Source organism: Seriola dumerili, unplaced genomic scaffold (assembly GCF_002260705.1).
Source record: "Seriola dumerili isolate Sdu_G_001 unplaced genomic scaffold, Sdu_1.0 BDQW01001299.1, whole genome shotgun sequence".
Taxonomy (NCBI): domain Eukaryota; kingdom Metazoa; phylum Chordata; class Actinopteri; order Carangiformes; family Carangidae; genus Seriola; species Seriola dumerili.
The window spans coordinates 3,341,407-3,357,654 of NW_019175554.1; the positions used below are offsets into that span (position 1 = coordinate 3,341,407).

The 16,248-nt window shown below is 42.2% G+C and overlaps 1 protein-coding gene across 1 annotated transcript in view; it reads right to left on the minus strand.

Moving 5' to 3' along the window:
• The window catches only part of apba2 (amyloid beta precursor protein binding family A member 2), a 64,001-nt gene that overhangs the window by 13,578 nt on the left and 34,175 nt on the right, over positions 1-16,248 (minus strand). Inside the window, exons 3-8 of the mRNA XM_022767902.1 lie at positions 11,181-11,675; positions 9,894-10,159; positions 9,105-9,731; positions 5,868-5,948; positions 4,354-4,393; positions 3,680-3,825 (exon numbers count right to left, since the gene is read on the minus strand). Coding sequence (XP_022623623.1) covers positions 3,680-3,825; positions 4,354-4,393; positions 5,868-5,948; positions 9,105-9,731; positions 9,894-10,159; positions 11,181-11,655 — 1,635 coding nt within the window. The 5' untranslated portion in view covers positions 11,656-11,675. The remainder of the gene's footprint in view (positions 1-3,679; positions 3,826-4,353; positions 4,394-5,867; positions 5,949-9,104; positions 9,732-9,893; positions 10,160-11,180; positions 11,676-16,248) is intronic.

Here is a 16,248-nt window from a genome sequence, read left to right on the forward strand (position 1 = left end):
AGCTGAGCAGGGGGGTAGTAGACAGCAGGGAAGAGTGACTGGGGGTGGGGTGGGGTGGGGGTGGGGGGTGGGGGGGTAGCTGCATAAATATTACATCAAACAGAGAGAGCATCATGGCAAAAAGATCTGCATAAATAACCTATACTGCCTTGCTACAATTTACCTGGTATATTTCTTTTTGCTCAGTTCAGCACTACAGGGTCTAAGTGCCTTCCTGTGCTTGTACTACTTGTCTGGATGCTGGAGCAGTATGACTGATCTACACTGTATGTGTGGGTGGGGGGGTTCGTGTGCTGTCAACTGTGTCCATTTCAATGTCAACCATTAAATGTTGTTTGCTGTACAGCCATTAATTTGTTCACGAGGGACAAATCAAGGAGATAATGGACGACTTCATGTTCAATGGACTTGTTCCAAGCAGGGGAAAGCATTAAAAGGTGATGGCTAACCGTTGCCATGGTTTCATCCTGACAAGAGTTTTTGTAGGGAAGGCAACTGTGCATGACAGAGAGTGAGCGAGCGAGCGAGTGAGTAAGAATAAAACACAGATTTGACAGATGTGAAATGATGCCAGTAGACATCCTCATTGTGGTGAAAATGGCTTTTAGACTGAAAGCAGCCAGCAGGCCAGAAGACTTGAAGATCCTGGTCTGCCACTTTTCCTGTCACCCTTTTTCTTTGTTTCAGATTGCCCATCAATTGGATTGTTGATAGAAATACTTGCAGGCATCAGTAGCCATTTCTAGCCCTCCTCACCCACAATTTGATGAACACTAAGACTCTTTCTTTGAGCCTGCGTGTGGACCACTAACCCTCGATCCTAAGAAGACGTGGGACAAATGACACTATGCTGAAGCTTAAGTAGTACTAGGACTAGTGAGGTATGAGGACAGGGACTTAATCATCTCAGTCTGTCCCTTAATTAAAGGATCAAACCACATGCTTTTTTTACTTAAGGTTACACAACCATAAGGAACCTGCAAAATGTGGCTAAAATAAAAAACAATGCGACCAATTTTAGAGGCAAAAATGGATCTCTTCACTGGACACAGAGTAGAGTTCATTGAATTTGGCTGCTATTTATTTTTTAATGCCTCTCTGATGTTTGCTGATACCATGCACCTGGATCTTGATCATGAAAGCTGACCTAGTATCTCAAACTTCACTGTCTCTGTCTCTCTTTCTCTACTGATTTAATTCCTGACGTATCCCACTGGACAGCTATACTCACATGTATCCATCTCATCAGTGACAAGTCTCATTACAACTCGTAAGCTTCTAAAAGTAGACCACTACACAGGAGGTCATTCAATATTTAGAAATACAGCCAAGCTTGTTTTCACATGAGAGGAGGATAAAAGAGACTGGAGTCTGGGTAGTAACTGTGCACCAAAACATCAGCACTGCATTAAGTCATCACGTCATGAAACAATGTTCTTTGATCACACCTGGCCTCTGAGTCCATGAGTAGAAAATGCCAACTTTTTGAAGAAAGCCAAAAAGTTGAAACTCTCTTTCCTGAAAGATGGAAATTTTGAGTTTCTGTGAAGATGGACACAAGCAGTAACAAGTGATGAACAAAGCAAACAAGCTCATCGAAAATAACATGATCTCATTTAAGCAGCACTGATACCATCCACAGTAGTTTTCTGAAACTGCACTGAAACAACATCATCACAACATTAGAGAACAGCAGGGACTGAGTGTCAACAAGGGAAATATAAGGTTTACATGCCAGCAGACCCATTATCCTGCCGGCTGTGCCAAACACACGCCCTGTGGCCCAATCTGGCCAAGTTCTTTAGCTGCCCTAGAAGGCCACTCATGCCTGGTATATGACTATGATGCTTTGACATAACAGCTCTGATGTCCATGTACATTTTATTCGGACCAATCTGGACCTTGACTAAAAATATCTCATAACTATTAAGCAAAAATCCCAAAACATTCAAACAACATGCTGAAATAGCAGGGTTTCACTTGTGTGCTTGAATTTGTGGGAATGAATAAATATTCCCTTCCAGATACAGTAATGTGAGAGATGTATTCAGACACTCTATAACAAACAGGATCGAAGATGCAGTATTAGCCATGTAAAACTGCTCAACATATTTCCTGCAGGTCTTCTCTATATTTTGACAGAGCGTTACCAATGCATCCTACGCAACAACAAGGCGGCTGTAACATTGCGCTGGCACCTCTGGGGAGAGGAGAGAGAACTGCCATCATATTAAAATGCTCTTTGAGAGCGGGACAGCAAACCAAAAGCACTGATCGGAGGCTGTCTCTTGGGGTGTGAACAAACACATCTTAACAACACCTCTAGGGGCCTGAAATAGGTTAGAGGGGAATAGGCTCTCCAATAGCTGTTTTCCATTTCAGGCACTTTTTTTTCAGGGACCTTTCTAAGTACTCAGGAACTACAATCTAAATTTAGTTCCTGGTACCCAAAAAGTCCAAACTCTGGTGCTAGTACTTTGCAATGACTCAGGAACTACCAGGCAAGACTGTGTCACTGTGTCATTGATTGATCAAACACAAACCTCTAGGCTGCTACAACTTGTACAGTAAGAGAGCTTTACTTAGCACTTATGTCAATATCAGTACGAGAGATGTTTTAATGTCAGTTTTTATTGATATTAATATCCAAGTCTGGTTGACTTCCCAACTTGCAAAGTCTGTTCAAATATGAGACATGCAAATGTGAACTGGAAACCACAACGGGATGACTCTGTTATTAGTAGTCTAAAACAAAACCATTGTTTTTTTCGTCCATTATCCGAATAATTTTCCTAATATTCACAGCTCTTCAGATTTAATCAGGACTGCACAAGGGGACTAGTAGTACCAAATAGTTTTAGTTCAGAAGAACCGTAAAAGATTAGGCAAATTAGACCAATAACAAATTAGAAAACTGCAGCGGAGCTTCATCCTGTTGTGTTTTGTTGTTTGAGTTTGATGTAATAAATTAATAAAAAGGAGGCTGGAAACTCCACAAGACGGTCTCCACATGGATGATCTGCTGGCTGTTTTGGGGCTGGATGTTTTCTCTGCTGTAGAACAAAGTTTTGTTTTTGTTGTTCAGACTCTTTGTTCTCTCGCTGCTTCCTCTCACATTCACTCGCTAGCTCTCTCAATCCCGGCTCTCTCTCTTGTTTGATTGCTGCGTGCTCCATTTGTTCACTCTATCCATGTGACTGTTTTTTTTTTAACTATTCAGAAAGCTATAAACATAACTTTGTTTTTAATGTTGACAAACAACAAGAAATTTCCATCCCTCATCCCAGTATAAACACGAGTGCCGCCCATCACTCCTTTATTTTATGAGTAAAGCTGTACAATAGTGGAAGCAGCTGTCGGTATCTGTGTTTGACCAGTCAACATTGAGTCCTGAAGACTCCATTGATCTCCTGGGAAGGACTGTACCGTGGAAATGCCCTCTTAGTCCCTGAGATTAGTTCCAGTGACTTTTTGGTCAAAAAGGGACAAAAGAGTCTCCTTAGAGATGTAAAGCTCATCCAGGGGAAAGCAACAGCATAAATGAAAAAATGTGAGCCGTCAACTAAGGAGAGGAATGTTTCTTTGCATGATTCTGACCACTGGATACCTTCAGGACAATTTTTGTGTTTGCAAGTTTGAGTCAGTGTGGCTGGAAGGGAGTAGGTGTGTTTTTGAGTACCTTGACCCTGCTGACAGCCTCCTGGGCCTGCATCATGCGTATGTTCTTGGAAGGGTTCCTCTCAGAGAGCAGCTGAGTGGAGCCCAGGTAGTTAGCAGCAAAGATAATTCCATCAATCAGGTCTTCTGGCTCGCAGGGTCCTGGGACTGAGCCAGGGAGAGGCAGAGAAGATGGTGATTAGCGGGGAGACATGGGGAGGGACAGAGCATGGTTAGACTGAGAGGGTCGGGTGTGCGGTGGGGAGGGTATTGTAATCACTGCAGTCAACGTGCTGTGTGGAAAAATGGAGCCAAACACTGTTGCTCTGAGATGGCGATAACAGGCTGGGTGGGACTGAGCAGTGAGACGGCCACTGGTTGCGAGCTAATGGAGGTGCAGAGCTGGTGGGAGGCTGGTCTGAGATTAATTTGTGTCTGTGATATGTAGATGTGGACTCTCAGACACCCACTCAGGGACACAATGTGCTGTCATGATCTGAAGGAGCAGACAGACAACTAAGCCCCTCACACATTATTAGGCCTAGCATCTGCCCAGAGGCAGGAAGAGAGCACTGGAAGAGTTATGTCAGGCCTGTGGTGTGACAGACTGAAGGCAAAGCAATATTTGGAATCGTTCCATGCAATTACAATATTTTGATTTCATCACCAAACAGGTGTGCGGACAGATTAACTTACCATCGACAAAGCTTGGGAACGATGCAACCTTCTTTGTTGGCTAGAAGACAAAAACAGGATATGACAGATAAATTGTTGTGAATACGTTTACAGTGAATTAAACATGTATCTGCAGTCTCAAAGCAACCGATCAAAACCTTTACATTTTCGAAATGTTGTTAGGCAAGGAACTGCTGCTTTTCTTAATGTACAATACTGTAATCAAACAGCATATGTCAGATCATTATTTTCATTTTAAAGAGCTGGTTTAGATCAGGCTTTGACTGATCTATCTGTCCAAATTTATGACATGATGCATGGGGAAGCCTGCTGATTTAGTATAAGAAAACACAGATGAGGAGAGAACCTGCAAGGCAAAGGGACATCCCATCCTGTAAAACCATTTCTGTCCTTTCAGTGAGACGGCCTGAGAAAAGGCAGGTTACATTTTATTTATTTGCTTCTGTGATTGCAAAACAGTGATTGTGGTTTGTCTGTGACCTTCCACAAACATGCAAGTTGACCCTCATTGCACAACACATGATGCCCTTCTGCTATTTTGGCTGACAACAAGTCCTGTGCAAATAGTATGTGTGATGCTTCAAATTTAAAATGAGTTGTTTAAGAAGTCACAATGCTACTACAATAACTGTTGTTTTCATAGCTTTAACTCTTTATCATTGGCGTCAATATTGCTTTCAGCAGCAGGTTAAATGTGCTTCCACTTGAAGAGAAGCAAAACAACTCCCCTCACCTGGTTTAAAAGATTGATGATGCAAAATACATTTACAAAATTTAGTCACGTACTATATAGACACAAAGCCAGCTAAACTCTCGATCCCTGCAGAGGAATTCCCTTTGGTGCTTTTACTTGGAACAGGCATTATTAATATCCAAACATTTCTATTATTTTCCATCAATGCCCCGCCCAACATTCACACAGTTACATGTATTTACACCTTGGTACTTCTACTGCTGCAGAAACTGCGTACATGCACTTTGCTCAAGGGCACTGCAGAAGTGGGCATAGAGAGAGTGCAAAGCGTTACTCATCCACTTCACACACTGACATAACTGTGGGAGGTGGGAGAGAGAAGATGTAAAGGAGGGAGGAGGAAGCTGCAGAAAAAGAGTAGGCCACAAATAGAGCTGTGTATTGTGCAGCAATTCATGAGAGTCAAACACTCATTCCACCGGATCTATTGGATCCTCTAACATTCAGGAAGTTTACTCCACACAAGGACAAAGGGTGGAGCCTGTACAGGAAGCATCCACCCCAGACATCTCAGTGAAAAATGGCTCTCATAAAACCGCAAGCAGACACGCTGCTCAATTACCAGGACGCTATCACGCCGTAAGCAGAGGACACGAGCTGCGATTGTAATTACACAATTACTCATTTACTCAGACAGTCACACACACACATGCACGCACACAGACTCACACACATAAACAACAACACCTCTCACGATCTCACGATAGATCAAAAACATGATGAAGGAAACACTGCGACAGAATATCCACCAACGTCTTACCTCTGGTACATTGTTGTTCTCCAGGGGAACGTTGAGGTCGGAGCGCTGCTGTTTTCTGGGTTGCTCTGCACCATTGCTCACCTGGCAGGTCAACACAGAAGAACAGGTGTGAGTGGATGAGAATTAGGATAAGATAAAACACAATAACACATGGACAACATTTGGTTCAGGTCTGAAGAAAGGTCATGGAGGTCATATGGTCATGGTTTTGAATTTGTAGGTACGACTGGTAGAAACAACATGTGTGAGAGTCCTACACTGTCAAAACCCTGTGGACTAACCATAACAAATATTTCTTTTTGAAGTTTTACCTACAAATGACACATTGATAAGTTTTGTCTTACACTTGTCCTCTAGATAGCTCTTTCTTTTGTCTCATCTCTCATCACATATGTGGACGTACACAGTACAGTACATCCAGCAAAGAGGGAGGATTACATTTGTTCCCTTGGATATCCATTTTGCAGTTCACAACTGCTCATTAACAATGGTATTACTGGCTGAAATGAAATCCTACTGCCAATAAAACCTCCTCCTCCTTGGAGTGGCAGTGAGAAAGTGAAATTCAGAAGAACAAGCCACGTTGTTGTGCATCTGAAATTGAAATTAATTACCACAAACATAACATTAGTGGCCTCCTTTGCAAAAAGAGAGCAAAAACATGAAGTCCTGATCAGTATTCATCATGCAGCCCAACTCAGTTGTGCAAACAGCCATTACATTAATGAGATTCGTGTTGTTGTTTGGTGGGATGGAATGCTAAACTGTCCCACGTGAATCCAGTCAAACTTTGTACATGCCTTCATCTGTAACAACAAATGTTTAATAAGCTACATGTAGAACTTTATCATCAATAAATCAGCACCACATCAATTTTAATCCATTAACATAATTAACATTCACAAGACCACTACTGAGATGACTGGCTGCCTCTGCCGATGTGTACATGTGTACACAACAGGGCAAATTTAGCAGGATATTTTGTAATTGAGTGTGTGCCATTGTACTCATGAAACTACTTATCAAATCAACCTTAAGACTAAAATGATATGTCTTACACTAGTTCTCCTCATACCACTTCAGCTAAAGGTAGCACTGAAGCCACCTTATCCATCCACCAAAGGAGTTGGTTGTCTGACATACAAGCTACAAGCTCAAGAAGTAATATTCCCTCAAATTTACTGCACCTGGCAATAAATAATAATTATTTAATCTTTAAAATTAAAGATATGAATACTATATTCCTTTGGAGACAATGTGTGTCCATCTGATGGATATACTGTATATGTTGAGTGTTTTATGCAAAACATTTTTGGTGGTTCATGGAAGGAATTTATAACATATGCTACTCTAATCCTACATACATATAGCACAATATTTAATACACTAATGGATAAAAGTGAACATGTTTCAGAAAAGCTATAGACCAGGGTAATTATACAAGAACTGCATACATTGTTAATATCAAACTAGTTGTTTTTAGCACTTGACCATTGTCTGACTGGTGATCATACGAATATGTAACAAATAATTTGACAGTGACATACTGATGTAGCATGATTTAAAATGAGATTACAATACCACGTAATACTTTGTTTTCCTCAAATGCATCCCACCAACAGACCGTGTGCGTACATGACCTTCCTCTGTTTTATAACTCTTTTTTTTAATCATAATCTTTTGGCTCCACACTGTGCAGCAAATCTGTTTTTTCAAATTCATTGTTGTCCTGGTTCATTCAAGGGTCATGTTGAAGAGGTGTACAGAGAACATTTCATTTGATAACAGAGGACAAAACGACAGAATCATCTTAGTGAGGGTGGGAGTCATCTGAATCTGCAGTGTACTGTACATTCTTCCACTTTAATCTAGTTACACTGTCTGACCCAGTTCTGTGCTACAAATGAGGTGCACACAGTGAATGTGCGAGCACATGTGCACACTGTGGAGCAGGTGTGTATCAGCAGGATGCCCACAGGAGACTATCCCTGTTCTCCTTTTACCATCTGACTTTTAGAAGATGGGGGAGCTCAGCATGTGTTTGAGTCTATCAATGTGACTGTAGAGTGTGTGTGCATTCATCCAGGTCTGTGAGAGGGAGAGAGATGAGGAGGGGGACATCTCAAGGTAACATGGAGGAGGGGTGAGGCTCCAGCTATGCTCTGGATGGCAATGAGTAACATGCCACCTGTAACTCATCTCCAGCTCCTCAGCACAAAGCCCTTTTAATCATTCCCGGTGGCAAAAGGTCTCTGCTACAGAGCATTAAAATAGCCTGAATATACAGTACATCTTCTCCATAGACCATATAAGCACTTCTCCATATTAGCACTGTTGTGTGACTGTTAAGTTCTTATATTCTTCCAATTCGTCTTGGAGCCTTTGTCTGTAGCTTGACTTCTGTGACACAGAAGCCTACAGTGGGAAATATAACAAGACTTAAATTCAAGTAAACACAAATATGTTTTTCATTAGAATTAAACTGCATAGGCATTGGAATAGAGAACAATTACCTTTATTATTGACTGAATTAAACACATCAACTATTATATTTGTTTTCCCTTAAATACTTTTTTTTTTTGTTTACTAAAAATCTTTATTGTGTTAGTTTCATGTTCTCTGTAGACCAAACCAACAGGGTTAAACATGAATTAGACTAACGCTAAGGGGTTATAGCGTAGCAATGGATTCTTTGCACACCACAGCTAATATAGACCTTAATGCATTGTGATGCAAAATTTGTAAATACATGACAGTGCTATGGTGGCTACAAAAATACCATATGGAAATTGAGACTTGTGTTCTTTCCTGCAAGTGTCTGATGCCTGTGAAGACCATAACAAGAGAAGCTTAAAAAGGTTTCATCAATCTTCTCCTTTTTTGTCAACACCCTGATCATCATCATCATTCCTCTAACGCCGATGTTAACATGATTACAGTTTTGATTTCAGTAGTTGGCTAGACATGACAAATGTTGCCACTGTCGCTAACCTTACCTTATATGAATGAAAGAATGTAAACACAGTCCCTTTGGGGCCTATACAGAATGAAGCATGATAATGCATGACACATCCATTCAGTTATGCTCTTGTGCTACTAACAGGTGATATCAGATGCTGAACCATAAATGAATTCCCAGCAGGAGAAGCCCATGGCAGGCTCGACGTACATCGTGACACGCAAGTATAATTCTGGCTTAAGTGAATGTGGACAATGTGAAACAACAGCAATGCTCACCTGCTCCTGTGCCCATCTCTGCCTGTCTTCAGGGGAACGTGGATGTGCCTTGATGGCCCTCTGGATGTCAGGGTTGTTGTGGTGCATGGAGGGGAGATTCAGGGACTTGGGCCTGCTGTCATGGCGGTGATGAGCTGGTGGGTAGGGGGCTGCGTCAGACTTGGCATGAGGGTAGTCACTTGGTGCAGGGTCCTGCGCCAACTCTTCTGGGCTTTGGTCAGTACCACTGCTTAGACTCCCCATGCTCATACTCATCTTTATCTCAGCAACGATTTGGTCAATGTCCTCCTCCGCCTCCTCTCCTGTCTCCCCCTCTACCACCAGCACTTTACGGCCACGGTACGGAGAGACTCGCACTGAGTTCCCATTGTCCTCGGGGGCATAGTAGTCTCCAGTGTAGGCCCTTCCATGTCTCTCCTCCTCTTCACCTTCCTCGTCTTCTTCCTCATTAGGGCAGTACTCTTCGCTCTCTGCCTCCTCCTCATCGTCTTGGGTGCGCAGGGTGTCTTGCAGGGAGGGTTGGAGGTGGTGATGATGGTGATGGTGATGGTCTAGGATGGGTTCTGGTCTTCCATTGTATATCTGCTCATCTGGATCTTGCTCCACCACCTCACAGCGAACCTCTCCCTCTCCCTCAGCCCACTCCTCCACCCTGTGCCTCTCTCGTCCCACCCACTGCTCCTGCATGACCTGGCCCTCCTCTCTCCACTCCTCCCTCGCATCCTCATCTCCCTCTCTCCACTCTTCCCTCACTTCTTCCTCCTCTTCTCTCCACTCTTCCCTCACTGCTCCCTCTCCCTCCTCATCTTCCACCCATTCCTCTTCTCTCACCTCCCCTTCAGCCTCTCCTTCCTCAACCCATCCTTCCACAGCCTCCTGGCATTCATCAGTGTGGGGTCCAACTGGTTGCATGGTGCCTGCACAGTCACCCTGGCTGTGGCTGTGGCTGTGGTTGCATTCTCCCTGGCTGCTGCAATCCATACCTTCCAGGTAGCTGTCGTCCTCTGGGCAGTAGCGGATATAGTAAGTCACACCCTCGTCTTCCTCTGCCAGTCCTGGAGGGTTTATGATCACAAAGAGACATGTTTCTTAATCTAGGGCTTGTTTATTAAGAATCTCCAATTGTCTCTGAAGCACCATGTTATATATTATTCATCTCAAACAACTACATAACATTGGAAGGCATGGCTTCCAAGACTGGTTTCCAAGTCTGTCATGAGGGAATTCAGATATGCTCCAAAAGAAAAGAACTACTTGATTTCTTGCAAGGATGGCAGTACTGGTGGGTTTTTTTTTCAGCCATGCTAGCAGCATGGGCCTTGGGATGTCAGTGCTGGCCAGTCCACTGCTTTGATCCAGACTGAAATGCCTCAACAACTCTTGAATGACAGATGTGTGGTCCTCGGAAGGACAAATCCTCATGAATGAAGTGATTCCCTCAATTTCCCTCTAGTCCCACCACGAGGCTGACGTTTGTTTTCTTTAATCGAAATGTCTCAATAACTATTGGATGCATTGCCATGAAATTATACATTTATATATTGCCGTGAAATACAGACAGACCCCCTCAGGATGAATTATAATATCTTTGATGATCATGATTAGGCCACCACTCTCCCATCAGCCTCAGTTGTATTTAGTGTTTTGTACTAATTAGCTGAACACCAGCAGATCAGCATTATCACTGTGAGCATGTTAGCATGCTGATGTTAGCATTAAGCTTAAAGCACCACAGGCTACCGAGCTTATCATGTATGAATACCAGAATAGCCTCTTCATCTACTTTCAGCAATGGTGCAGTCTCTGTTTGAATGTTACATTTCAGTTTTTATTTATTTCCTCTGCTTTCCTGCATATGCTTTTACATTCACTTTCAGTTCAGTTGTTGGTGAACAGTGATAAAGAAATAGAACAAAATCAGTGCTGCAAACATAAGGGTACTCTTTTTGTCCCCCTCAACTTTCTTCACAACAAAGCTCGTTGGGAATCTCAACAATACGCAGAACTGATAATGGAAAATAATCACAATGAAAGGGCAATGCTTACAATAACAATATATCTTGACGTCACACTTACCGTCATCATAATCTTCCTCATCATCTGAGGTGTTGTTGATATAGTCAGAGCTGGAGTCATCATCCAGGCTGTCACCTCCACCGTGGAAGTCCGCCTGTTCATGGTCATCTTGGTCATGTTCATGTTCTGGCGTGGAGGGTGTCGCTGGCCGCTGATCCTCCAGTTCTGCATCTGCTTGGTTGCTGTACCGCTTCACTTCAACTTCTGTGTCTACATCTACGTCCGAATGATTGCGACCAATGTCTTGAGACTTGGGAGAAGAATATTGTGCCTTACAGGAACGGGGGAGGGGTTTCGGATCATGTGACTCTTTGGGGTAGCGGACTGGGCGTTGCCGAGGGGGGAGTGTTTTCAGATCACATGGCTCTGTAGGATGAGGGGTGGGACAGGAGACAGGGCCTGGAGCGGCCATACTGTTTCCTCCACTGGTCCCTGGCCTCTTCCTATGAGCCATGATTGGCGGCTTACAGGCCATGCATTGTTATTGGTTTGATCCTGGGAAACAGATAAAGACACAGGAGCAACATCAAATACAACTGTTAATCCACTCATCCATTCACAAGAAAGAAACAAACTATAATAAAATTTAATGAAATAAAAATGTTTGGGGCTAAAGACAGTAAGCTTTGACGCTTTTAAGACAACTCGTGTGTTTGTGTCTTGTGTTTGTGTGTTTCGGCACGCCAAGCAAATTGATACCACCCTTCATCAAAATGCCAAAAGTAGATTCCCTTTATCCAACACACATACTGTATGCAGTACACCCTTCCAAACATAGTGCTTCATTTATCTCCCTCTCTCTTTTTCTACACTTTGCATACAGCTGCAACATATTTTTAGTGCCTGACAAACCAATCTATTCTTGTTCTTGTCTCTGGTATTCTTCACAAACACTTTTGAGCCTACTTAGCACAACTTTGAATTCAGATATACAACAGCGTGCTAAATATATTGTACGGATTCAACTTTACGATGGACACAAAGAGTAGGCATATCAACTTCACAAAAAACTAAGGAGACACTGCCACACAAAGAGTCAATACTTAAATCAAGGTCTTCTCCACATACTGTAGGTGCTGCACATGTGCACTCATACCACTGGGCTTTCAGATGATCAGTCAATTAAGACTCTTACTGATTCTTTTGTAGCCTGCTAAGTGAGAATGGTCAATCTGCGAAACTAGGAAGACTACTCTTTGCAAGACCCGGTTAGGTAGTGCAGGTGAGAAGACAGAAAAATGTTTCTTATACTGTGGTTAACAAGTAACCTGGTGTATGTGATGAAACTCAAGGAAATAAGTCCCTGGTTTTACCATCTTCAGCTCTAAATCATCAGTAATCAAACTGTTGAAATCAAGGCCAGCCTTTTCCAAAACCTTAACCTATATATATTTATTAATAATGCACACGAGGACCAGGATGGGATCATCAATTAACACAGACACCAAAGCAGGTACAGTTAATTACACAGGGATTTTAAAGGTGCAGTTTCCCCTTAGTTGTGTAAAAAAAAGGAGAAATAAAGAAAATGTAAAATCAATCAGTCAATGTCTGTTTCCTGAAAGTAAGAATCCTATTTTATCTAGTATTTCCACTCTTGTCTTTCTGTAGTTAAAGGGTGTAAGTTGTCTTTTCCATGGAGTGTAGACAGTTTACATTGTCTATTAAAAATGTAAATAGTAGGACTTTTCTTTTGCTTACAGCCATTTAGATCTTCAGAGGGTAGATGTTGCTTGGCAAACCTTTCTCCAAAATAATGTGAGAAAAACAACACATCAATACTACAATCCAGTACTCTTAACTTCAAATGTACTACTTTCTCCCAAAAAGGTTCAATATATGGTATGGACCACACCAAACGGCCAGTTTTACAAATACATGACCCAGTCAAAGGAACAAGAAGATATTCTTGCATTGGTTATATTTACATTCAGGAAGCAAGAGCAGCCCAACTGTGACAAGTGAGATCAAACAGATTTTATATCTGTATTATGCCTACTTTCCCCGGTACAGAAAGTTACCCAAACAAGATAAAGGTATCCTATAAATCACGAATGACATAAAAAACACATGCAAACCAGCATCAACAGAGACAAACAAACAGATTACAGGATTAGACCCATAAGAGCACATCTGTATTAGTCATACTGCATTTTAACAACCAACTAAAAAAGAGCAAATGTTCTGTGTATTTCTTTAAGTCAAGTGCACCTTCAGTGCCTTGTCATCCATTTTGTCCCAATCCCCACTCCGTTGTGCCATCCAGTTGCCACGAACAACTGCCTTAAGAAGGACCTTGTTGCTGCTTTCCCCCATTTCACTTCACCATAATTACATTTTCCATCACCAGCCATTACACTGGTTAATTACCTCTGCACAACCTGGCACAAACACACAAATACAGAACGGAGCACACACCCACCCACACACACACACACACACACACACACACACACACACACACACACACACACGCGCACACAGTTGGTTGTTCCTCAGGTAGCCAAGTCAGGGGACTAAGATTACATGTACAGTCAAAGTCCATGTACTGGGCTGACTGGTTCTAAACAACACAACTAGCATGGAGGTTACTGATCACAGTATTTGTAAATGCACACACAGACACATGGACACCCATATTCAGTACACCTGATGAAATACAGCAACATGTACATCTGATGAAGCAATTTACTCATCATTTAAAACAGCTCATAAAAGGTTTTCCCTCCCAATGTTTGCCAATCACTTTAAAATGACCTTCTTCACATGATGCAAATCATGTATCTATGAGTCTATCTCTTACCTGAGGTCCTGAGCTGGGTTGTGGTATACAATAGCACTGGGACCTGCTGTAACAACGGCCCCATCCTCCCTCCTTTCCTTCCTCGCTTTGCTCCTTGCTCCTCCCTTCCCCCACCAGCTGCTACACAGCATGCACCTCCCTGACTCCACCCTCCCTTTTTCGTCCACATTATATCCCAGCATCCTCCTTTAGAGACCCAGCCCCGCCCTGGCCAATTCCCTAGAGCTGAGGGTAAGAATTGGTAACTATGGGTAACTGCATCCCCTGGGGATTGATACCCTTTGACCTCCTCTTTGTTGCCTTCCTAGATTCACAAGCCCTCATTTTCTGGTATGGTGTTGCCCGACTGTTGCAACATTAGTGTTTCACATCATGTTTTTTGATTTTTTTTACATTTTTCCTGAGTGCCAAAACAACTGCCAAATGTAAATTTTGAAAACCTAGCCAGGTGGCTTTTCCCAAATCTGTATTTCAGATTTAGTTAATTGAATTTGCATGCATTTGTACACGAATGATAATGCCATCCTAACAAGACACCCACAAGATCTGCCCCACCTGTTTAGCACTGTTAGACCAGATTGAGAATGTTTTATGGCATACAACAAGTACCACCATACTTCTGCACAGAGGATTTGTTAGCACTTGTATGATTTGTTTATCTGTTGTCTATTTACCAACCTATCCATAACCTCAACTTTAACTATATGAGCACAATGATCCTCTACAAAATACTAACAAATTTGTTGTGTTTGGGATTTCTTTTACATTTTAGGTAATAAAGATACCTATAAAGAAACCTGTAAAACATTGCAATCCTTATGCACAAGTATTTTTTATTTCAGACAGTCATTAGTGCTTGGAAATCTACTGGGATCTACTTGGAAAGTAGATCAGGAAATTTATTTTTTAGCAGCTACTGAAGCTGCAGGGGAAGAGAAACACAATGCCTTGCTCATGAGCATGTCCGCTTTGTTTCACTGCCAACAACCAGATTTTCCCACCTACTTTAGGCTCTTGGTGATTTAAGGACAATATAATTTTGAAAATCCTCTAATCCAGCAGCTGGCAGTCAGGTGCCATTGAGCCATGTGTGACCACACAGGTGGCTCTAGTGAGTTCAACACAGGGGCTGTTGATGCTGAATTGCTGTAGAGGGAAGTCGGTGAGGGGGACCTACCACACCAAATCAGTTATCTCCCCTATTGCAGTGACCTACAGTTTCTCCATATTTTTCACCTCGGTGTGTTCTACTCTTCTTTGACAAGCAAAACACCAAGGTGAGACAAAACTTTACAGAGCCAGTTGCAATTATTTTATCACATTCATGACATATTCTCAATTTGTTCAGAGATTAATGACAAACATAGTAACAGTGAAATGGTTAGCTAGTTTGTTTTGTTCAACTCTCTGTAATCTAATATTAGAGTTGAATTCAGACTACTGACTAGTAATTTCCTCTTTCCTCAATGTATGTGAATATCTGCGGTCAGCTGGAGCTGTAGTCTCTGTGGTTTGTTCAACTTGAAATAGGAAATATTAGGAAACATTAGGAAACGTTAGGCAACATTAAGCAACATTAGGCGATGTTAGGTGATGTTAGGTGATGAGCTAACAGGCAGTTGAATTTCTTGCAAGCCAGAATCCATCTTGCCAGGCTCCAGGCTATTCACTTGTGGTTTGGACCAATCAACGTCCCATGAGGGAGCAACTACTGCTACAGCTACACTACAGCTCCTAAAGAGGTTAGCAGAGATGCTGCTGTAGCATCAGTTATATCAGAACTGGAGAGTATTTCTTCATCAAAAGAGCAAAGAGTAGCCCTGAAGGCTTTTCTCCATGGGAAAGATCTTTTTGCTCTTTTTTCAACTTGCTCCACTGGTAGTGAAAAAAATGGGAAGGATGGAGAATCTGACTGGTTGAAGTTAGCTCGTGATAGACGGTGATAGACAGATGGTTCATCCAATCCTCTGCCAAGTATTTTTTTAAAGCACCTGCCCTTTTCCAAACAGTTTCCAATGAAGCCTTCCCAGATGGTTCTGTGTAACAAACCATCTGGCGAGTCAGGTTAGTGATGTGAAGCAATGCAGACGGCCTTTGTCACAGATATCTGAAATTGGCTTTGACCATGTCTTTCATCTAATTTCTAATTAGATGAATTAATTTTACCAAACTGACATCTTTTTGCATCTGTTCACGTCTTAGATAAATTTGAGGGGTTTCCCAGTAAATTTCTGATATAAATTGCAGAGAAATTGTGGATTGTAA